We start from the raw sequence: 24,639 nt of genomic DNA on the forward strand, positions 1-24,639 counted from the left end.
GACTCTTTCTGGAAAATTCTTCCAGAGTTCCCTAAGTACTTTCCTGCTTCTGCAAAGAACAGCATTTTGAGTGCTCAGCTTCATAAAGCTTGTCTGCCAATGCATACACAGTTTCTCTTTCCTCTTAACATTATATCTGATCCTTTAATTTCTGAGTTTCTTGCCTATTTTCCCCATAGTTCTCTGGCTTTTGCCAAATATTGTACATACTCAGTTGTTTTATTGGTCCATGTCAGTATAATCTGCCTGGTGAAGCTTATTAATTTGTACTGTCCCTGGCAACTCTGATTTCTACCATATCTCAATTTGTATGGTTCTTGGCAAACTTGAACTGATTTTATGGAGTCTTAAGATTGTCTTTGATAATATCTTCATTTTAATAATTCTCTGTCCTGAGAGATTAGCCATAAACTGCAAGAGGAGCTTCCTCCCTGACTTCATCAAACTTCATCAAATTGACAAACCGGTCAATTGTTTGAAAAAGCTGATTAAAACTGGCAGTCATAAAAATGATAATATGTCTTTTCAATATTTAAGTTTTAACTTAAAGCATGTAACATACGTTTATTCCCCGATCTCTGAAGAAGAGCTGAGATCTGTCTTTGAGTAGAAATCCATTTGCATTCTGTATGGCTTGTCCTCCATAAACCACATCTATTATGTGTTATCTACACCACCCACTTCAGAGGGAGTAAGAATTTAAAGGCCTTTGCTAAGTAAATAAGTGCAAAGTCACTTTAGGTTTTCACAGTTTTTCTCAGTTTTCTATGGTTGTCTTACCCACTTCTAGTTTGATAACTTTTTTAAAAACTTTTTTTAACCTTAATCTTTCTAAAAGCTTTAAACTTGTTCTAGAAACAACAGCTATTCACTCACTCATATTTGATTAGTTTATATACAATTTACTTATTACAATAATCATTACATTGGCACAGAGTGTTTGAGAATAAGCATAGCTGAGTCACAGTTGGCGAACTGCTCAACACATTAGAACAGAAGTGTGTGCACCCACCTGAGAACAGCCAGCTGGCTATGAGCCCTCCACTTGCTTGTGGCCATTAGCCAGGATGTTTTTCGGAGGACAGGAGAACATTTGTTCATCTAACAAGTTGGTTAAGTTAAAAGAGTCTGTATCATTTTCCAGTCAAAGAACCTGCTGTGACCTAGAACAAAACATGTTGTACCATATTTAAGTTTTTATCAAGGATTCAAACTAATTTCATTCTTTACATGATAAACTAAAAGCTTAGATCTCATCCTTCCTGGAAAATAATTAGGAAAAAAAAGATACATTTGCTTTGTAGGCCGTAATATTTTTACTTGGCTCTAGATGTCCCCAGGGCAACAGACATTCCAACAAGGTGCAGTAGCATCTTTATCTGAAGTGATACATTACTGAGGACAGAACTGGGGCTGAGGAGTAGATGCCAGATTTCAGATCAGTATGCAGAACAACTTTCCAATAGCTAGAGCTGGTCACAATTTCTTGTGAATTTGTGGGTCCAAGAACAGGTGGGACACCTACTGGCTGGCAGAAGGACTCTTACCTTCAGTAGGGCATTGTCCCAGGTGACTCTGAAGGTACTTTTGACCTTTATTGTCCCAGGATTTTTGTTTCTAAACTACTAGGCTCCCACCTAATTTTTTAGGTCTGGGTTGAATTTTTTCACTGCCTGGGCCTTTGGCCACTAATCTACATTGCTGTACATTGCCTAAAAGCACCTGAAACAGAAATACCTAAAAAAGGCCCATAGCAGACCACTCACCACCTGTAAGGATATGGCTATGAAATACAGCCTGATGTTTTTATTTCCTCAGTGCCTGTGATAATTGCTCAATAAGAACTTCATGTCCTTGGGCACTCTAAAGGAAGCAATAAATATTTCGTGTGGGCAACTGAAGCCATACCCACAAAATGCTTGATTGGTACACAGAGGATACTCTGGGGGGAAACTGAATTTTATTTTTAAAACGGAAAGTATAATGAAAAGAACACAAAGATATATATTATAATTAATACAGGTGTTCTTTGCTATAAGAAAAGAAAATGAACAAGATCAGACATTATAAAACATAAATTGGGCTTGTTATTTGCATTAGGCAATAATTGTTCTTCATTTAAGAAAAGCACATAGGCAAGGTCAGAAATTATAAGATGTATAAATTGGAGTTATCATTTGGATTATAAAATAAGTGTTCTAATACAATTCATGATAGGGTTTCCTTAAACAGTAAGAGCTTATTCTCATGTAACAAGCTGACAGTCCTAGACATCTACATCTAGAAAAACCTTAGTGTTTTTCAAGCCCAGCAGTTTTATTTACAGATAAGGAAGCTTAAATTGAAGAAAGTAGGGAAAATCACTAGACCATTCAGGTATTACCTAAATAAAATCCCTTATAATTATACAGTGAAAGTGACAAATAGATTCAAGGGATTAGATCTGATAGACAAGGTCCCTGAAGAACCATGGATGGAGATTCGTGACATTATACAGGAGGCAGGAATCAAGACTATGCCCAAGAAAAAGAAATGCAAAAAGGCAAAATGATTGTCTGAGGAGGCCTTACAAATAGCTGAGAAAAGAAGAGAAGCTAAAGGCAAAGGAGAAAAGGAAAGATATACCCATTTGAAGGCAGAGTTCCAAGGAATAGCAAGGAGAGATAAGAAAGCCTTCCTCAGTGATCAATGCAAAGAAACAGGGGAAAACAATAGAATGGAAAAGACTAGAGATCTCTTCAAGGGAACATTTCATGCAAAGATGGGCACAATAAAGGACAGAAATGGTATGGACCTAACAGAAGCAGAAGATATTAAGAAGAGGTGGCAAGAATACACAGAAGATCTATACAAAAAAGATCTTCATGACCCAAATAATCACAATGGTGTGATCACTCACCTAGAGCCAGACATCTTGGAATGTGAAGTCAAGTGGGCCTTAGGAAGTATCACTACAAACAAAGCTAGTGGAGGTGATGGAATTCCAGTTGAGCTATTTCAAATCCTGAAAGATGATGCTGTGAAAGTGCTGCACTCAATATGCCAGCCAATTTGGAAAACTCAGCAGTGGCCACAGGATTGGAAAAGGTCAGTTTTCATTCCAGTCCCAAAGAAAGGAAATGCCAAAGAATGCTCAAACTACCGCACAATTGGACTCATCTCACACACTAGCAAAGTAATGCTCAAAATTCTCCAAGACAGGCTTCAACAGTACGTGAACCAAGAACTTCCAGATGTTCAAGCTGGATTCAGAAAAGGCAGAGGAACCAGAGATCAAATTGCCAACATCTGCTGGATCATCAAAAAAGCAAGAAAATTCCAGAAAAACATCTATTTCTGTTTTATTGACTATGCCAAAGCCTTTGACTGTGTGGATCACAATAAACTGTGGGAAATTCTGAAAGAGATGGGAATACCAGACCACCTGACCTGCCTCTTGAGAAATCTGTATGCAGGTCAGGAAGCAACAGTTAGAACTGGACATGGAACAACAGACTGGTTCCAAATAGGAAAAGGAGTACGTCAAGACTGTATATTGTCACCCTGCTTATTTAACTTATATGCAGAGTACATCATGAGAAACGCTGGGCTGGATGAAGCACAAGCTGGAAACAAGATTGCTGGGAGAAAGATCAATAACCTCAGATATACAGATGACACCACCCTTATGGCAGAAAGTGAAGAGGAACTAAAAAGCCTCTTGATGAAAGTGAAAGAGGAGAGTGAGAAAGTTGGCTGAAAGCTCAACATTCAGAAAACGAAGGTCATGGCATTGGGTCTAATCACTTCATGGCAAATAGATGGCAAACAGTGGAAACAGTGGCTGACTTTATTTTGGGGGGCTCCAAAATCACTTCAGATGGTGACTGCAGCCACAAAATTAAAAGACGCTTGCTCCTTGGAAGAAAAGTTATGACCAACCTAGACAGCCTATTAAAAAGCAGAGACATTACTTTGCCAACAAAGGTCCATCTAGTCAAAGCCGTGGTTTTCCAGTGGTCATGTATGGATGTGAGAGTTGGACTATAAAGAAAGATGAGTGCTGAAGAATTGATGCTTTTGAACTGTGGTGTTGGAGAAGACTCTTGAGAGTCCCTTGAACTGCAAGGAGATCCAACCTGTCCATCCTAAAGGAGATCAGTCCTGGGTTGTTCATTGTAAGGACTGATGTTGAAGCTGAAACTTCAATCCTTTGGCCACCTGATGTGAAGAACTGACTCACTGGAAAAGACCCTGATGTTGGGAAAGATTGAAGGCGAGAGGAGAAGGGGATGACAGAGGATGAGATGGTTGGATGGCATCACTGACTCAATGGACATGAGTTTGAGTGAACTCTGGGAGTTGGTAATGGACAGGGAGGCTTGGTGTACTGCAGTCCGTGGGGTCACAAAGAATTGGACATGACTGAGTTACTGAACTGAACTGAAAGAAGGCAAGGCCTATAGAAAATTTCTAAATCTTATCTTTAGGGTCATATAGCTAATGTTTGGCAGAATGGCCCAGGAACCCAATTCCAGGATCCTTCCACTTAATTCTGCTTTTCCAGGCCAAAGACCCCATGATACCTCATTCTTCTAAAAATTGGCTTCCTTTTTATTTTATTTCTTTGTTTTGTTCTCATTTTAAAACAATGCATATTCTCAGAAAATTTGCAAATATAAAAATACATCAGTAAAGAAAATGCCTCTGCTGTGTTACCATCCAGGAATAATTTCTGGCACCATGTTGACCTCTGAATCCTTGGAAGAGAGATGGCTACCTCTACTGAACTGTCTCCCAGTTCATCCTCAGTGCACTGAGATCAGGCCCTCAGACCCTTTATCTGGGTGAAACTCCTTCCTCTACGAGTTTCTCATCTTCCCTCCCCCTTTTCCCTTTGATTGATTTCAGGACATTCCTCTTCACCGTATCCTCCTACCACTTACATTGGTCTTTTTCTGTCTCCTTCTGGGCTCTTTCCATTGCCATTTCTTAAATAATCATGTCCCAGAGAGCTGCGTATTTTTCCCTCTTTTTACTCTCTGTTCTTCTCCTGGGATGTTGTACCTGTTCTCCGAGTCAACCATTGCTTACTTGGTGTGGACAGCCAAAATAAATGTTTGCCTCCACCCCTCTCCCGTGTGCCACACTCCTCTATTTCCAGCCACTTGTTATTGGACCTTCTTCCTCGAGTGTCTTATAAGCATCTCTGCCTAAAACTACCCAAGACCAAATTCCCTCTCCAATTTGTTACTTTCCCTGTGTATACTCATTAATTGCCAAACATCTATACTGGAAATCCTGAGGTCGTAACCCCATTCATCCAAGCCATTGTAACATCCTGCCAACTCTTCCTCAACAGTATCCGTCAAATCTCTCTGCTACTCTGCTACCCCTGCCCCAGGCCAGTCCTTCAGCATCTCTCACCTGGACTGTGGCACTCGCCTTCTCCTCATTTCTTTCCCCGTTTCTCTCATCGATTCCTGTTCCACACTGCTGCCAATTCTTATTTTCAAAACATAAATCTGGTTTTAAACCCTTAAAACTTTCAGCTGCTTATTCCTGCCTCCAGCAGGAACCTCACATCCACCAGCAGGGTAGCAAGACCTTTTTACGCTGTGTCATTGCTCTTTGCATCGGCTGCCACCCAGCTCACTGCCTACACAGTGCCTGCCCTATGGCAGACACTCAGTACCTGCTGAATAATAGGTTTCTCCACATTCAAGGATGTTCCTTCTCTACCCCATCGTCTCATTCCTAGTTCTGTAGAATAAAAATCATTCATTTCATCAAAGGTATAATGGACCACACTTAACTGAGGAATAGTCTGTCCACACTTCTAAGTAGCAGGGACAGTACCCCATGTGCTTTTGTTAAATTACAAGTAGAGCAAAAGGAAAAACGAGCAGGTCCCCGCTTCATGCAGATCATCCTGTGGTTCTGACAATTGAACCCAAACAGCGTTCTTGTTCTCTCTTCCTGGAGAGGTCTGCTGCAGGTTTTGTGCATGTACATATTTTTTTTAAAGGCAGGAGACCACGTATAATATCACTCAACTGTTATAGTTGGCAGAGTGAGTTTTTTTAAAATGTATTTAGCTAACCTGTAAAATAAATTAACTTCAGAAGAATTTTTTAAAAATAATTTCTGATTGGAAAAAAAGACCTTTGGTAGGAAAAAAAAGTTAAAGACAGTGAAACCACAGTATTTAGAATGCAAACATTGTAAAATGCCATAAAACTCCTGAGGTCTTATTGTGTATTTGTAGTGGATCTATACCATAAGTGTAGGTAAGGCTGAAGAAAATATGCTCACTTGTTATTAAAAAAAGAGATTGGGTCAAGTTTCTTTCCACCTCCAAAAACCAGAGCAAGAGCCGTTTACTACCAAATTGTGCTTTTATTTTCATGAACATTTCTGCTTGTTGTATATAGTATCTAAAATGAATTTTTAATAAGGAGGTGTTGATATTTGAATGAACTGACATACCAGTTGAGTAAACTATATATATATATATATATATATATATATATATATATATATAAAAACCATTTCATCTTCTTAATACAAGAGACACCCACACTGTTGCATTAGTTTAAAAATAAAATAAAATAAAATAAAAAAAAGAAATACATTTTAGATCCTAGTGTTAGTTGCTCAGTTGTGTCCGACTCTTTGCTACCCCATGGACTGTAGCCCTCCAGGCTCCTCTATCTATGGATTCTCCAGGCAAAAATACTGGAGTAGGTTGCCATTTTCTTCTCCAGGGGATCTTCCCCACCCAGGGATCAAACCCAGTCTGCATTGCAAGCAGATTGTTTACCACTGAGCCACCAGGGAAGCCCTTGGTTCCTAGAACTTGCTACAAACAGGGCCTGGAGAGGAATGGTTTCTCCGATTCCTTTCAAACATTTCCAGACACCTTACATGTCACTGCAGATGTGGTTTTATTCTTGAGGTCACCCTCGCTAGGCCCACCATGCACGTGTTCCGGTGTTGTGCTGGGGCTGCGCTGCGGTGACGTCGTCTGCTTGCCTTCTGTGTTGATGGCTGCACATCGCCCCTGTGTGTCTCTCTCGGTTTTCTTTCTCCACGGCACTTTATTCTGCTTTCAGGAGTCTCTTCTTTCACCCAGATTTGCCCGCTTTTCTTCTCCTGACTTCTCCAGTGTCTAGTACTAGCTCCATCAATGAGCCTTTGTAAGAAATAATATTTATTTATTTGGCTGTGCCACGGCTCAGTTGCGGCATGTGGATGTTAGATTTTTACTGTAGCATGTGAGACTGTTCGCTGTAGCATGTGGGATCTAGTTCCCCGACCAGGGATCTAACCCAGGCCCCCTGCATCAGAAGCACAAAGTCTTAGCTACCGGACCACCAGGGAAGCCCCTCCATTCATGAGACTTTCTCTTCTCACCCTCTCCCCAGCCTGCTTCTCTCCCAGGCTTGCTCCTCCCAGTATCTTCTAACTTCTTCATCACTAAAAAAAGCAAAACATAAAAACCTGTGTTCCAGTAGAGATTGGCATTGTCCTCTGCCTTAGCACCTGAGTGACAAACACACCTATCCTTATTCACGTGTTAATGTGTCCCTGCCTGGTTCTCAGGCTCCTCTGTGACTCCTTCTACAGACCGCCACTCCCCTGCCTGCTCTACCCACACAGACCTAAGGACAGTTGTACTTTTATTCCTCCTCACCTGTCACACCTTAGTTTCTGGCCAAATTTTTTTAAGTTTATTTTTCAAGGACTTGATTTGAAAATGTCAGCTCCTCCAGGCAGCCTTCTAAGATAGCCTTGCCGCCTGTCCTCTACAGCATGGCTTACGTGCCCAGCACTTGCATTTCTTGCACTGTCGTGGCCTCACTCCCCACCTGATTGACCTCTTTAAGGATGGCAACTGTGTGGAAGAATCTGCTTTGAAAGTATTTTTGCTCTTGTACTTCATTTCTTAACCTCTATTTTTTATTTCCACCATGTCTTTTACTATCTGAAGTTACCCTCTTTCTACACTTCCTTTTTATTTGCATCCCTTTGTCTTTGGCCCATTCCTGTTATCAGTGCCTGTTTTCTGAAACTTACCAATGGCTTTCTTCTAAATTCCACTTGAAGCACATGCACACACTTCTTATTTTCCAAGTCTTTGAATGAGAAAACTAGAGGGGGGAAATGAATTTCCAAGTTCTCTTTTTCTCTTGGAATATTGCTTTAGAATTCTTTTTCTCATAGAAGTATGAGTTAGTATAAAACATTAGTGCCTGTGATGATTTTAATATAAAGAGAATAAAAGCTTTCTGAATAATTTCGTTGAAAAGCAGTTTGCTGAGCATTATCACTGTCACAGAGTTTTATAAATGGATGTCTTTTTCAGGATTAGGGGGCATTGTTTACCCACACATACTTGTAATGTGACTCTTTGGTTGCTGTCATCATCCCGTCTCAGAGGGACATGGAGGGGATTGGCATCTAAAGGCCTTCAGAACATATTGCAGATGGAATGTCCGCTGTAACCAAGGAAATGTTCCAAATCTCCTCCCCCCAGCAGCAAACCTAAGATTAGGTCTCTTTAGGGAAAGACTAAAGCAGGAAACAGTCATATAAGTGAACAGCCACGTTCTCTTTCTGATGAAACAGGAGAGGAGAGCTTCTAGAAAGGGCAATTCACCAGTGGTACCTACTGCTCAAACTCGCTCCTTCCTATTCAGAGTAAGAGAAGACCATCACACTGTACGTGGGCTTAACACTGAAGCTCCATGCCGGCAGGAATTAGCTGCTGCCCCCTGGGCAAAGGCCAACCAACATAAACTCATGTTTATTGAGATACTAGGAAGCTGAGCTCCATAGAAGAGGTTTGGGGAAGCATTAGGCCCAGGACGTTGGATCCAAGCTAAATGCTCTCCTCCAGAAAATGAAGATGCTATTTGATCTGTACTGTTTATCTCATGGAGAGTTAAATACTTTGTGCATTGCGTGAAAAGACATTTGTGATAATTTCTTCAAAAAAAGCACCCAAGTAGGAAGGTCCAATACCTCATTTTTTATCACTAGCCACACCCCCAGGATTAAAACACATGCATTGCTTTTTATACACAGATGTTAAGCCAGCCTCATAATACATATTGAAAAATCAAATATGAAAATACTGGAGGTGAAGTAATATATTGCTTAGAAGTCTATGCATTGAGATATGAAGTACGGCTAACATTATTAATAAAATCTTTAAGAAAAATGGAATCAATTCTTTTCCGAGCTTGGCACCTTCTACATCATTTGATTTGATCTTTCAAAATTATTTTGTGATAGAAAAATTCCTCCCCTGGCATCAGTGATGTAAACTCATAGTTGTTTGGTTTTTTTTTTTGAAGAAATAACATTACATGTATTTATTGATCAGATTGTTGCCCCAGTGGAAAAATGCTCTAGGAAGTTAATTATTTAAAGGTTAAGAAGATAGGGAAATTATAGCTTTTCACAGAATGACCTTTATGGACCAGTTTCTGTTTTTTTTTTTTTTTTTTTTTTTTAAGGAATTTGCATCTCTTTCCAAACACGGATGAGGGCCTGACTAATCCTCAATTTCAGCTGTGTAAACACTGAACTTTCAAACTGCTTGGAAAGAAAATAAGAGCAGAACTTGTAATAACCAATGTAAAACCCGAATAATACAGTGATATTGATTATTTCTCTTATGCAATCACCTTAGCGTTTCCTTCCAAAGAAAAAAGAAATTTTATTTCTGTGAGTGTAAAGAACATGGTAGAAATAGTGTTTAAGGTGTTTAAGCGCATATGAAGTTTTTGACTCAGAAGCCTGTGGTCTGTAATTACCTATGAATACAGCAGGCTTCATTGAGGTGTTACTGTACAATATTCCATCTTGTCATAGAAACCACAACTTTGTACAAAGAGAAAAACAATTATTGAGCACTCTTTCAATAGACTATTAGTTTGATTGGCAAAGCTCTAGTTCTGTTGCTGAGTTATTTATATTTCTAAAGGCATTCATTCATTAATAAGTATTTGCATTTAAAGGCAAATTGAGTACAATGAGTGGAATTGTTCATAGTAATAGACTGCCAACTTATTCACACATCTTGGGAGAAAGTTTATACAGTTTTTATAGGGTTCATGATTGATTTAATATTAATTAAAAATACCCTTAATTTTCCCCAGTGATACCCTATGGAAGAGCTTGGGGCCCATTTTGAAGAGGATGAAATGCTGGTGGTGATCCATTCCCCGAGATCTGGCAAAGCTCTCTGTCCCCAGCACTCTAGAACAGCTAGTTGACACAAGGAATGTGACAGGTTTTATCCAATTTCACATACAAGGAAATGCTTTAAAACCACTTCAAAAACTGCATAGGATCAGCATTTCAGTTTTTTTCCTGGATACTTATTCTACTTTGAATATGATATCAGCTGTTAAGACTTAAAGTAGAGTCCAAGCTGAATTCTGTCAAACATAGAATAACCTGAGAATTAGCCAGAGCCAAGGGTGAGAGGGATCCTTTACATTCTCAATGATACTCTGCATTCTGGGAATAATATACATGTCAAAGCTTTGTTTGCTTCTTTGCTTGTTTTTACTGCTACAAGGGAAAAGGAAGGGCAGTAGCTCTTCTGATAGAATTTTATGAAGTTACACATCAAGGACACCTTTGTTATGTGATATATTATTCAGGTTTCTGCAGTCAATTTGACCCTGCCAAAGTAAATATATAGGAAACTGTTATGAAAATAAATCATTAAACTTTCCTAATAGTATAATGATCTATCAACTTTTTTAAAAATGTAGGTATTGAAATTAAAGTCTTACCCTCACTGGCAAGTGTTATGCCTTTGTTCCTATAGTTTCTTTGGGTTAAGAATTGTAGACAGCAATTCTAATGAAAATATTTCATTGGTATTAACCTAAATAATTGGATGGCAATTGTTATTGTTGAGTTGCTCAGTCGTGTCCGACTCTTTGTGACCTAAGGGATTGTAGCACACCAGGTCTCCCTGTCCTTCACTATCTCTCGGAGTTTGCTCAAACTCATGTCCTTTGAGTTGGTGATTCCATCCAACCATCTCATCCTCTGTTGCCCACTCCTCCTCCTCCTGCCCTCAATCTTTCCCAGCATCAGGGTCTTTTCTAATGAGTCAGCTCTTTGCATCACGTGGCCAAAGTATTGGAGCTTTAGCATCAGTCCGTCCAGTGAATATTCAGCGCTGATTTCCTTTAGGATTGACTGGTTTGATCTTGCTGCCTGAGGGACTCTCAAGAGTCTTCTTCATGCCACAGTTCAAAAGCATCAATTCTTCAGAGCTCAGCCTTCTTTATGGCCTAACTCTCACATCCGTACTTGATTACTGGAAAAATCATAGCTTTGACTAGACAGACCTTTGTCAACAAAGTGATGTCTCCGCTTTTTAATATAGTATCTAGGTTTGTCACAGCTTTTCTTCTAAGGAGCAAGTGTGTTTTAATTTCATGTCTGCAGTCACCATCTGCAGTGAATTTGGAGCCCCCAAAACAAAATCTGTCACTGTTTCCATTATTTCCCCATCAATTTGCCATGAAATGATGGGACTGGGTGCCATGATCTCTATTTTTTTGAATGTTGAATTTTAAGCCAGCTTTTTCACTGTCTTCTTTCACCTTCATCAAAAGGCTCTTTAGTTCCTCTTTACTTTCTGCCATTAGGGTGGTGTCATCTGCATATCTGAGGTTATTGATATTTCTCCCAGCAATCTTGATTACAGCAACTTTTAATTCGACATAGCATAAACTAAAACTTAATAAATTCTAACTGAATCAGGCAGTAATTTGAACTCTATAGCATTTCAGTTCAGTTCAGTCGCTCAGTCGTGTCCGACTCTTTGCAACCCCATTAATCGCAGCACGCCAGGCCTCCCTGTCCATCACCAACTCCCGGAGTCCACTGAGACTCATGTCCATCGAGTCAGTGATGCCATCCAGCCATCTCATCCTCTGTTGTCCCCTTCTCCTCCTGCCCCCAATCCCTCCCAGCATCAGAGTCTTTTCCAATGAGTCAACTCTTCACATGAGGTGGCCACAGTACTGGAGTTTCAGCTTCAGCATCATTCCTTCCAAAGAAATCCCAGGGCTGATCTCCTTCAGGATGGACTGGTTGGATCTCCTTGCAGTCCAAGGGACTCTCAAGAGTCTTCTCCAACACCACAGTTCAAAAGCATCAATTCTTCAGCGCTCAGCCTTCTTCACAGTCCAACTCTCAAATCCATACATGACCACAGGAAAAACCATAGCCTTGACTAGACGAACCTTTGTTGGCAAAGTAATGTCTCTGCTTTTCAATATGCTATCTAGGTTGGTCATAACTTTCCTTTCAAGGAGTAAGCATCTTTTAATTTCATGGCTGCAGTCACCATCTGTAGTGATTTTGGAGCCCAGAAAAATAAAGTCTGACACTGTTTCCACTGTTTCCCCATCTATTTCCCATGAAGTGGTGGGACCAGATGCCATGATCTTCGTTTTCTGAATGTTGAGCTTTAAGCCAACTTTTTCACTCTCCACTTTCACTTTCATCAAGAGGCTTTTGAGTTCCTCTTCACTTTCTGCCATAAGGGTGGTGTCATCTGCATATCTGAGGTGATTGATATTTCTCCCGGCAATCTTGATTCCAGCTTGTGTTTCTTCCAGTCCAGTGTTTCTCATGATGTACTCTGCATAGAAGTTAAATAAACAGGGTGACAATATACAGCCTTGATGAACCCCTTTTCCTATTTGGAACCAGTCTGTTGTTCCATGTCCAGTTCTAACTGTTGCTTCCTGACCTGCATACACATTTCTTTTTTTTTTTTTTTTTCCTGCATACACATTTCTCAAGAGGCAGATCAGGTGGTCTGGTATTCCCATCTCTTGAAGAATTTTCCACAGTTTATTGTGATCCACACAGTCAAAGGCTTTGGCATAATCAATAAAGCAGAAATAGATGTTTTTCTGGAACTCTCTTGCTTTTTCTGTGATCCAGCGGATGTTGGCAATTTGATCTCTGGTTCCTCTGCCTTTTCTAAAACCAACTTGAACATCAGGAAGTTCACAGTTCACATATTGCTGAAGCCTGGCTTGGAGAATTTTGAGCATTACTTTACTAGCCTGTGAGATACTTGGTAATAAATTTTTTAAATCATTTTTTAAAAGCACAAACTTGCTCATAGATTTCAAATCTGATGGGATTAAGTCATTAGTATTGTCTGAAACTAAGGGGAGTTGGTTTTTTTTTGCTTTTTTGTTTTTGTTTTTATGGCTGAACTGTGCAGCTTGTGGAATCTTACCTTAGTTCCCTGACCAGGTATTGAACCTGTGCCCTCGTCAATGAAAGTGCAGGGTCCTCACCACCGGACCACAAGGGAATTCACTGGAGGTCTTTATCCTTTGTGTTCTATCATATCACCTTGTCTTTTAGACAGAAAGTCAAAAGGACTCTGTTGGAATATATACTCTTTAGGACACACTTGTGCTGGGACTAGAACCTGGGCTTGAAATGCTATCCTGAGGCTTAGCTGGCTCTTACTGTTTCATTCAAAGTCATACAGTTGCAGCAATTTGAGTCGAGTATTTTATAGACTCAGGTTACTGCAGTGTTTTTCTGGTTGTCTTCCTCTGCTTTGCACTGTTCAGGAAAGATGGGGGAGCATGGTTAACTCAATAACTAAGGGTTAAATATTATGAGTGGCCTCACATCTCTGGTTCAGTGTCAGGAAAATGTTCATTGATTTAAGTAGGTGTTATAGCTCAGTAAAGAATGGCCCTATGTTTGGCAAGAAAGCAGATATGGAAACTGTACTCACAGCCAAATTCACATGAATATAGTAATTGGTTAACGTCAAAGGAAATGATTTTGACAGATTTACACGTTGGGGTGGGTTAGAAATCCATGAAAATTCAGGATTCAAGTGCATTTTTTATCTTGCAGTGGAAGAATCTGACACAGAATAGAAAGCAGCCTTCCGTAAATGAAGTGCCGTTGGCACATCCAGTCCACTCTGTTTTGACTCCATTGCGATACAGGTAGATTTGATGTACCCTGTCAACACTCTTTCTTGCTTTCTCTTTAGACTCAGAAGTAGATGAACCCAGAGAAGAAAAGAAAGAATGCTACTATAACCTGAACGACGCCAGTCTGTGTGACAACGTGCTGGCTCCCAATGTCACCAAGCAGGAGTGCTGCTGCACCTCCGGTGCTGGGTGGGGAGACAACTGTGAGATTTTCCCCTGTCCGGTCCCGGGGACTGGTAAGAATCAGCTGAGTGCTGTGTTCACACTGGTATTTGTTGTGTGCTGTTCACGGGTCTTGGAATGTTCTCATTTGGGTTATTGAAGCCTCAAAGTGCTGGTACCTGCTGTAGTCAAATTGAGTGGGTTTCTAGAAAGCTAGAAACCAAACCCTGTCCTGCCTCAATATAAATTCTTGAACTTCTGTTTATCACAGAATATGCTGTTATGGTGACATTCCATATGATATTTTGTCAGAAACTTAATTCAGTTTTATTCCATTTTTAATATAAAAGCAATGATTTTTCTGACACTGACACAGCATTGTTCCTAATTAGAGCTTGTATATTTAAGCCAAGATTTTTCTTGATGGATTCTTATTAGAAATTTAGAATACTAGTGCTCAGGTCGCTTCAGTCTTTTCTGACTCTTTGCGACCCTATGGACTGTCGCCCACCAGGCTCCTCTGTCCATGGGATTCTCCAGGCAAGAATACTGGAGTGGGTTGCCATGCCCTCGTCCAGGTAAAATACTGGAGACCATAGTAATGGTGCAATAAGTCGTGAAAGTCCATAGCACTTGTAAGTAAAACATGGATAAATAACATAAGTGAACTATCAAGTTTTTTAAAAATTATAAGTAAACTTATGAAGTCATTAGGTTTATTTGCACCTACTTTGTAATTTAGAGATTGTACTGAATTTATTTGTCTGAATTGGATGGCAAGGTTTGCCTTTAAGTTGCTGAATTTGAGAAAGCAAAACTGAATGTAAAACATACTTGTAGGGGGAAAAAAAATCATGGACTTTTTTTTTTCTTTCTTTTTCCCACCTTTTTTTTTTTTTTCCCTTGTCTCTTCTGAAATCAGCTGAATTCACTGAAATGTGTCCTAGAGGGAAAGGTTTTGTTCCCTCGGAAGAATCCTCTTATGGCGTTGATGGTGAAAACTATAAAGGTCAGTTTCAAGCAGAAACTAATTTGCAATGAGTGTTCATATCTGACATTCAAGTGGAAGCGTGGCTTGTGTTCGAATTCTCCCCAGTAGTCTTGGTAGAAGTGTGGCTTGGGAAGTAGATCATGTAAGACTGTATGACGGTGGGATTTCACTCAAGATTCTGAGTTTCCACCTCTGAAATGATGTTTCAGAGGCTGTCATGAGGATAAAATAAGGTAACATATGTAAAAGTACTTAATACAAAATTCTGTACTTTAATAGATTCATTCTTTTATTCCAGGACAATATTAAAAATTGTATGTTAGGACCAATATAAATTTGATCACTATGTTGGCCTTTAATGGTTATCAACAAAGCAAAGATTTTTGCTTTTTTATAAAGCATCCTACTTTGCTAGGACCTTTTACTAATGGCCATAGATTAGAGATAAGGAATGGAAAAGAAGAAAATAAAAGTCAATGTGCTTTATACATTTCATGTTATTAGCCTGTAATTCTAAAATAAATTCCAGATTTTTCACTTTGGTGAAATTTAAACTACACATATGAGTATTTCCTTATTAACCACTCACTTTAACATCTCAGTGATACAGATATTATGACCATTTTTTCCCCATAGATGCAGATGAATGCCTACTTTTTGGACAAGAGATCTGCAAAAATGGCTTCTGTATGAACACTCAGCCTGGTTATGAATGCTACTGTAAGCAAGGGACATACTACGATCCTGTCAAATTGCAGTGCTTTGGTAAGTTTTAAGAGGATATTTTGTGATGTCCTGTGAAAACAGATGGGAAAAAAAATAGTAATGTTTTGTATAAAAAGTTTATTAGAATCTAAATCTCATGTTGAAAAGATTTGTAAATGTTTTATGAATCCTTTTCTTGAGCAATATTTAAGAAAATAAAAATCCTTCAAACTATTGTTTGAATAGATTTTGAAGAGTTAATATTCAGTGTGGAATTATAATTCAGGTCACTGGTATAACTGAAGTGTTCTTTTGGTCTGGGGAGCCTCCTGTTTCATCACTCATACCATACACTGAAAGTCATTTTTAAATACAGACCCAGACTTTAATGCCTAAGCAGAAAACCATATATACTATGCAGAAAAACATAGCAAAAGGAAATAATTTTAAAACTGTCATAAAGAGGCATTTTATCTTAAATTTCTAAGTATATCCTGTTCTTAAATGTTTTCTTTCCTTATTTAATGTCAGCAGCTGTAGGGCAATGTTATTTTTCCAATCAATACAGCTTAACATTTTTATAGTCAGAGCTGCTCTCTTTTGGATGATGATGTGTAGCTAATTAAAATGTGGCAGACCTTGAAATCTGGACTAAATTTAGTGGTGTATTAAGTTTGGTTAAGTGTATGAGGTGTAACTGATTGCTGATTTTCTTTCATTTTTTTTTTCCTCTGAAGATATAGACGAGTGTCAAGACCCCAACAGTTGCATTGATGGCCAGTGCATTAATACAGAAGGCTCTTATAACTGCTTCTGTACACACCCAATGGTCCTGGATGCTTCAGAAAAAAGATGTATCCGACCAACTGAATCACATGGTACGTTTGGATGTGAGAAGCAAGTCTGTGTCCAAATAAATGTCATAAGGTTTTCCTTTTGACTGAAATGTGAGCTGTCGGAAAATAGAAAAACGGATTCCTTGGGTATTTTGAAAAAATTAAAATGAGATGCTAAGAGAAAGAATGAGTTTCGTATCATCAATGTGCAGATTTAGCACCCTGCACATACTGATTTAAAGGCCACCAGGACAAGGAGTGACTGAGCAGATGGCAGAGCTCTTGCATACCTGGGGGTTGATCATATTTAACCCTCGAAGGCAACTGAGGAAGATGTAAGTTGAAGGGAAAATAATTAGGTTTGCTTGACTGAATAGAGGACACAGATGAGACTGGGCAGAGCAGAGGGTGGAATTAATCAGTAGTGGAGGGCTCTGGAGTCCCTGTTCATCCCTGAAGGTGATGTGCTCCTAATAATTGACTTAATTGATCAATGTATCAGCACATTCAGGAGACTGCTTTGGTTGAAATCTATTGAAAAGTAGAAAGGTTAGAATTAAGAACCCTAGGATGAAGTGTCACTCGTTCAGGGCTTTGGCAGATGAAATGGATGAAAAAGGCTGAATCCCCAAAATTTTGTGTAGAAGGAAAAAGGTAGGATTTGACAGAGGAGTAAACGTGAAAAATCAGATATTGGAAGAATAAGAAGTCCATCAGGATTATAAAGTATAGGCAAGATCGTGGAGGGTTTTACATAATGTGGAAGCTACAGAGGGAAGGATTTAATTGGAACATGATGGGCAGGTTGAATTTCAGCTGATGGAATGACACGCAGTTGGAGATGACAGAGGTTTGATCCATGGAAAGACCAGGCTGGCTTCAGACTTTTACTTGGAAGTCACGCTTAGAAATCGGGATGGAAACTTTGAGACTCGCTGGCTTCTACCACAGTGTCTATGAAATCGGAATAGCAGTGCAATTGTCATGGAACCGTGTCTTCCCTTTCAGAACAAATTGAAGAAACCGATGTCTACCAAGATCTGTGCTGGGAACATCTGAGTGACGAGTATGTGTGTAGCCGCCCTCTTGTCGGCAAGCAAACAACATACACGGAGTGCTGCTGTTTGTACGGAGAGGCCTGGGGCATGCAGTGCGCCCTCTGTCCCATGAAGGATTCAGGTGAGCCCTTACCAAGTCCTTCTGCTGGAGATGTTTAGAAACCAGTTCTTCTCACCTCCTTTGGAAGCTGATAATTCTTTTACCTAAATATATTCAACTTCACTCCTGATATCTTACTTTCATCAGAGAGGTATGTGTGCACGCGCACGCACATTACAGGAGCAGATTACATAACATCTGACTCCTGGTTTGCCTCCAATCCAGACATTGTCATTAATTTTTGAAACCCTCATTTTATTTCCCTCCAAAGAATGATAAATGACCCAAAGAAATGTAATGCATCTTAGCAGTTGGTGGCATAGGTCTTGAGAATTTATATTTCCTGATACTTCTTTTTTTCCTACAGTCCTTCTCACTTCTGATAGTTTCTGCTTAGAGCAAAAAGTATCAGGGACTAGACACTCTCCATAGGTCAAAGCTCAAGTTTTTATGTCAACCTCTTTGTGGGAGAGAAGGGTTCCCCCCCTCCACAGAAGGGTTAGAACCGTGAAGGAAAACAGTATAAAAGTAAGTGAAATGTATTTGAACAAATCTTCCTGACTTTCAAATTGTAGTGTGTGCATGCCAAGTCACTCCAGTTTTGTCTGACTCTTTGCAACCCTATGGACTGTAGCCTGCCAGGCTCCTCTGTCCATGGGATTCTCCAGGCAAGAAAACTGGAGTGGGTTGCTATGCCCTCTTCCAGGGCATCTTCCAGCTCCAAGGGTCAAACCCATGTCTCCTGTGGCTCCTGCATTGCAGGCACATTCTTTGCTGCTGAGCCACTGGCAAAGGCCTTCAAGTTTTAAACCTGGGGTCAAAAACAGAAAAAGTGGGATCAGCGAAGCTCTCAGTTTCCTCCCTTCTCTTCATCTGGGAGGAGGGCTTGAAGGTACCAACTCTGGGCTCCAGGCTGGGCTGCTTGGTGACTGTTGGGGTCCGTGCTGATGGCCTATTTCTGTTCTTACCCCTGCAGCCTCTTATTGCCTGTTAAAGGAAAGCACTTGAAAGTCTTGGGTATAGCATTTTTGTCTTTGACTATAGAATTGGTTGTTAAAGCCAGAAAAATACTGTGTGGGTATAAAGTGCAGGAGTTCATAATGAACAAATTCTCAGAATGGCAAAGAGGGAAAGAATTGCTTAGAAGAGGAAATGCTCTAATTTTTAGTTAGTTAGAATGTAATTTTCCAACCATTTAATAAATCAGCTTTTTAGCTTGGAAATAACTTAAAACCAAGGTAGCATAAAAAGAAAGTAATTTGAAATGCCATAAAAGGAAAAGGAATAGCAAAGGGGGAAGAACAAACACACAAAGGTATAGATGGTAATGCTAGTAGCCCAGAAACGGAAAGAAGGTGGGTTCTGGGTACAGAAAATGTGGGTCTGGAATTCAGAGCTGCCCATGGCAGCAGCATGAACTGGGAAAAAAGAACCTCACCCAGTGGAGCTCATTTATAAAGTGAAGGCATCGCTCTTGTTGCATTGTCGTGAGAACTGGGAGGATTTTGGTGGAGCAGGATAACCAGGAGCGTGGCAGATTATTAGCATCCCTGTTACCTCTGTTCCTGGCAGATACCACAAGGAGAGGAAGATGAAATCTGAGGAGGCGAATGCAATATATATGACTTGAGTCATCTTATCATGGTGTTTGGATAGCTTACACCTTTCTAACTAGGCAGTGTTTTTATTGTTTACTTTAAAAAATATATATATATATATGTATACTTCTAAAAAATTAAGAGTTTATGTCCCCTTCCACCTACCCCATCAAAACTGACTCTCCACCTTGAAAATGTTCACTCTTTTTCTTAAATTGAAGTACAGTGTTGGTGTATCATAGAAGTTACAGGTGTACAATATAATGATGCACAGTTTTTAAAAGTTATACTCCACTTATAGTTATTGTGAAAAATTGGCCATATTCCCCATGCTGTACAGTATATGCTTATCACTTATTTTATACCTAATAGCTTGTACCTCTGAAGGTGTTCACTCTTAACAGTTGGTGTTTTCATCATCCAAGTCTTTAATTCTGTGTATCGATTATTGCTTAAGTTTTGTATTAGTTATTATACATTTATATTTAAGAGAATATTTAAAACTGAAAGCTGTGTCATTGATTTTAGGCGCATGTTCTTTTTTGGTTTACTCTTCAGCATCTCTGAAATTGGGGGTATCCTATAACTGAAATTGATTAATGGCTACAAGCTATTTTTTCACACCTTAATGTCTATTATATCAGGATGTATTTTACAGTCTAGGGTGTCATAGAACTAGTGAAAAATGGTAACTTTTAAATGGATATGCAGGCTTTGTTTTGTGCATGTACAGGCATCTGTTCAATTCAGTTCAGTCGCTCAATCATGTCCAACTCTGCGACCCCATGGACTGCAACATGCCAGGCTTTCCTGTCCATCACCAACTCCCGGAGCTTACTCAAATGCATGTCCATCAAGTTGGTGATGCCATCCAACCATCTCATCCTCTGTCGTCCCCTTCTCCTTCTGCCTTTGATCTTTTCCAGCACCAGGGTCTTTTCCAGTGAGTCAGTTCTTTGCATCAGGTGGCCAAAGTATTGGAATTCCAGCTTCAGCATCAGTCCTTCCAATGAATATTCAGGACTGATTTCCTTTAGGATGGACTGGTTGGACCTTCCTGCAGTTCAAGGGACTCTCAAGAGTCTTCTCCAACACCACAGTTCAAAAGCATCAATTCCTTGGTGCTCAGCTTTCCTTATAGTCCAACTCTCACATCCATACATGACTACTGGAAAAACCATAGTTTTGACTAGATGGGCCTTTGTTGGCAAAGTAATGTCTCTGCTTTTTAATACACTGTCTAGGTTGGTCATAGCTTTTCTTCCAAGGAACAAGCGTCTTTTGTTTCATGGCTGCAGTCACTATCTGCAGTGATTTTGGAGCCTAGGAAAATAAAGTCTGTCACTGTTTCCACTGTTTCCCCAGCTATTTGCCATGAAGTGATGGGACCGGATGCCATGATGTTAGTTTTTTGAATGTTGAGTTTTAAGCCAACTTTTTTCACTCTCCTCTTTCAGTTTCATCAAGAGGCTCTTCAGTTCCTCTTCACTTTCTGCCATAAGGGTGGTGTCATCTGTGTATCTGAGGTTATTGATACTTCCCCCAGCAATCTTGTTTCCAGCTTGTGCTTCATTCAGCCTGGCATTTGTTATGATGTACTCTGCATATAAGTTAAATAAGCAGAGTGACAGTATACAGCCTTGATGTATTCCTTTTCCTATTTGGAATCAGTCTGTTGTTCCATGTCCAGTTCTAACTGTTGATTCTTGACCAGCATACAGATTTCTCAGGAGGCAGGTCAGGTGGTCTGGTATTCCCATCTCTTGAAGAATTTTCCACAGTTTGTTGTGATCCACACAGTCAAAGGCTTTGGTGTTGTCAATAAAGCAGAAGTAGATGTTTTTCTGGATTTCTCTTGCTTTTTCTATGATCCAGTGGATGTTGGCAATCTGTACAGGCATATCTTGGAGATATTATGGATTCAGTTCCAGACCACCATGGTAAAGTGAATATTGCAAAAGAGAAGTCACCTGAACTTCCTGGTTTCCCAGAGCACATAAAACTTAAATTTACATTGTAAAGTATTTATGTCTATTAAGTGTACTAAAAAATGTACGTGCCTTAATTAAAAACACTGTATTGCTAGAGCATGCTAACCATAATCTAAGCCTTCAGCAAGTTATCTTTTTGCTGGTCGAGGGTCTTGCCTTGATATTGATATCGCTGACTGATTAGGGGATAGTTGCTGGAGACGGGCGGAGAAGGCAGTGGCACCCCACTCCAGAACTCTTGCCTGGAAAATCCTATGGACGGAGGAGCCTGGTGGGCCACAGTCCATGGGGTTGCTAAGAGTCAGACAAGACTCAGCGACTTCACTTTCACTTTTCACTTTCATGCATTGGAGAAGGAAATGGCAACCCACTCCAGTGTTCTTGCCTGGAGAATCCCAGGGACAGGGGAGCCTGGTGGGCTGCCATCTATGGGGTCGCACAGAGTTGGACACGACTGAAGCAACTTAGCAGCAGCAGCAGCAGCTGGAGACAGGAGTGACTGTGGCAATTTCTTAAAAGAATACAACAATGAAGTTTGCCATCTCAACTGATTCTCTCTTTACAAATGATGTCTTCGAGCATGCAATGCTGTTTAATGGCATTTTAGCTAATGTTGAAATTACTTCAAAATTGAAGTCAGTCCTGTCAAACCCTCCTGCTGCTTTCTCAACTAGTTTTACATGATATTCCAAGTCCTTTGTCTCAACATTCAGTTCAGTTTGCTGTCTCATATGGGTGGGGTTTGTGGTAGCCTACAACAATTACAATGGTAACATTGAAGATCACCCTAATAAATATAGTAAATAATAATGTTTGAAATAATGTGAGAATTTCCAAAATGTGACACGGATAGGAAATGACCAAATACTGTTGGAAGTATGGTTCCAAAAGACTTGCTTGATGCAAGGTTGCCACAAACCTACAATCTGTTAAAAAAAAAATGCAGTAAAACAAAGCATATTTACAGACAAGGTATGTCTGTACCATGTTTTATTTAATCCCTCCAGCACTGGACATTTGGGCTGTCTTCCCCCACCCTTGTCCTGCCCCAATCTTCATGTATGTATCTTCATGTATGAAGGCTCACATGAAGTGAACCTTCATGTATGTACCTTATATGTTGCTTTGGAAGTATCTTGATAAGAAAATTCCTACAAATGAAAATACTAGGTCAAGAAGTATGTGAACTTTAAATTTACTTTTTATTCTCTAAAAATACAAATTTACGCTTCTCCAATGATAGTGTTTGAAATGCCATTTTCATCATACCATTTTAGCACTAATAACTTTTAAAGACTAGTCATCTTTAAAATTGTTATAATATGCTCAAGAAGGGTATCTTACATGTGTCTCCCTTATTTCTAGGGAATTTGAGCATCTTTTCCTTGTTATAGATGATTTATTATTTCCTTGTTAGTGAATTATTATATCCTTTGACCGTTTCTTTGATTGGACATTGCGTCTAGTCTTACAGATTTGTGGGAACATTGTTGCATATTCTATTTACAACCCCAACATTTGGGTTCTGGCATGCTTGCTTCCTTGATGCTTGCTGTTATGGAAACTCCTTTATGAAAGGTTCTGCACATATTTTCATTTTATTCTGTCCCTGTCCTGATCCTGTGATATTTAAGTATTTGCTGCATGTAAATCTGATGATCTAGTGCCTTTGCAAATCTAAGTTCAAGTTAGATTTGACTATTCAAGTTATTTTAGTGTTAGAAATGAATTTTAAAATATTACATCAATTTTTAAACAGTTATTTATTTTTGACTGCATTGGGTTTTCATTGCTGCATGTGGGCTTTCCCTGGTTGCGGTGCTCAGGCTTCAGTGGTTGTGGCTCAAGGGCTCTCTAGAGCTTGGGCTCTGTTGTTGTGGTGCACAGACTTAGTTGCTGTGAGGCATGTGGGGTCTTCCAGACCAGAGATGGAACTCCTGTCCCCTGCATTGGCAGGAAGATTCTGAACCACTGGACCTCTAGGTAAGTCCCTCATCAGTTACTTTTAACTGCTGCTACCGCTAAGTCACTTCAGTCGTGTCCGACTCTGTGTGACCCCGTAGACGGCAGCCCAGCAGGCTCCTCTGTCCCTGGGATTCTCCAGGCAAGACACTGGAGTGGGCTGCCATTTCCTTCTCCAATGCATGAAAGTGAAAAGTGAAAGTGAAGTCGCTCAGTCGTGTCCAACTCTTAGTGACCCCGTGGACTGCAGTCTACTAAGCTCCTCCATCCATGGGATTTTCCAGACAAGAGTACTGGAGTGGGTTGCCATGTCCTTCTCCAACTTTTAACTGAGATTTTACAAAACAAAATTTTAAGTGTAAATTCAACAAATCATGTGAACAAATACATACTGTGTAACTTTTTTTTAGGAAAGTATGTGGTATGAAGAAACAGTGGTACCACATGCCGAATTAAAAAAGTTTAGCATCTCTTCTGTACTCTTCCTAACTTAAACATGCATAGTAGTGATGATAAATTTTCCAAAAGGAATCTCTATACTTAGTCAAATCCTCAAAATCAGTGATTTTTACTCCTTTATTTTAAAAAAATGGTAGTCTTTTGTCAGTTGAAATATTATTTTAACTTCCAATGTATAAATTCATTAATACTGCTACTTGTAGGGAGAACAACAAGTTAGGCTCTCAAGGTATTGGTGAAGGACCCTGGGGTTCCAAGAAACACATATTGAAAACCACTATTCTGTTTCTGTTGGCATATAGGAAGTAAATAGCGCAGAAGGAGTGTTTCTTACATAGCTCTGAAATTATGGGCCTCGAACTAAACTTAGGGATACCCTGAAACCAGGGAGAAGTCCATGGCAAAGTTAAGCAATTTTTGCACAGGCCCTTTGGTTAGCTGGCATTTCCTTGATTCATACCTGATGTTCTGATCATATCTACACCAAGCCATCTCTCACTGAGCGTGTTTCTGCTGGAGTGTGGCAAGCGAGAAGGGCCAGAGCTGAGGGGTGAGCACATGGACTCTGACCTGGTTGCCTGGCTGTGAATCCTGGCTTGGCAACTTTCTAGCTACATAGCCCTGTTCCTTTGTCTCTCTGGGCCTCAGTTTCCTCACATGAAACTAATATCACCCGCCTCACAGGGTTGTGGTAAGAATCAAATACGTGAACACATGAACACTTAGCACAGTGCTCGACACGTGTGAGAAGTGAAAGCGTTAGTCAGGTCCCGACTC

General features: G+C 39.9%; 1 protein-coding gene across 15 annotated transcripts in view; it reads left to right on the plus strand.

The window, feature by feature from the left end:
* LTBP1 (latent transforming growth factor beta binding protein 1) overlaps window positions 1-24,639 on the plus strand; it is a 456,484-nt gene that overhangs the window by 398,487 nt on the left and 33,358 nt on the right. For all 15 annotated transcript variants that reach the window (XM_024998486.2, XM_024998488.2, XM_024998487.2 and 12 more), the window contains 5 exons: window positions 14,060-14,236; window positions 15,085-15,171; window positions 15,790-15,918; window positions 16,596-16,736; window positions 17,703-17,873. In XM_024998486.2, coding sequence (XP_024854254.1) covers window positions 14,060-14,236; window positions 15,085-15,171; window positions 15,790-15,918; window positions 16,596-16,736; window positions 17,703-17,873 — 705 coding nt within the window. The remainder of the gene's footprint in view (window positions 1-14,059; window positions 14,237-15,084; window positions 15,172-15,789; window positions 15,919-16,595; window positions 16,737-17,702; window positions 17,874-24,639) is intronic.

The sequence above is a fragment of the Bos taurus genome, chromosome 11 (genome assembly GCF_002263795.3).
Source record: "Bos taurus isolate L1 Dominette 01449 registration number 42190680 breed Hereford chromosome 11, ARS-UCD2.0, whole genome shotgun sequence".
Lineage (NCBI taxonomy): Eukaryota > Metazoa > Chordata > Mammalia > Artiodactyla > Bovidae > Bos > Bos taurus.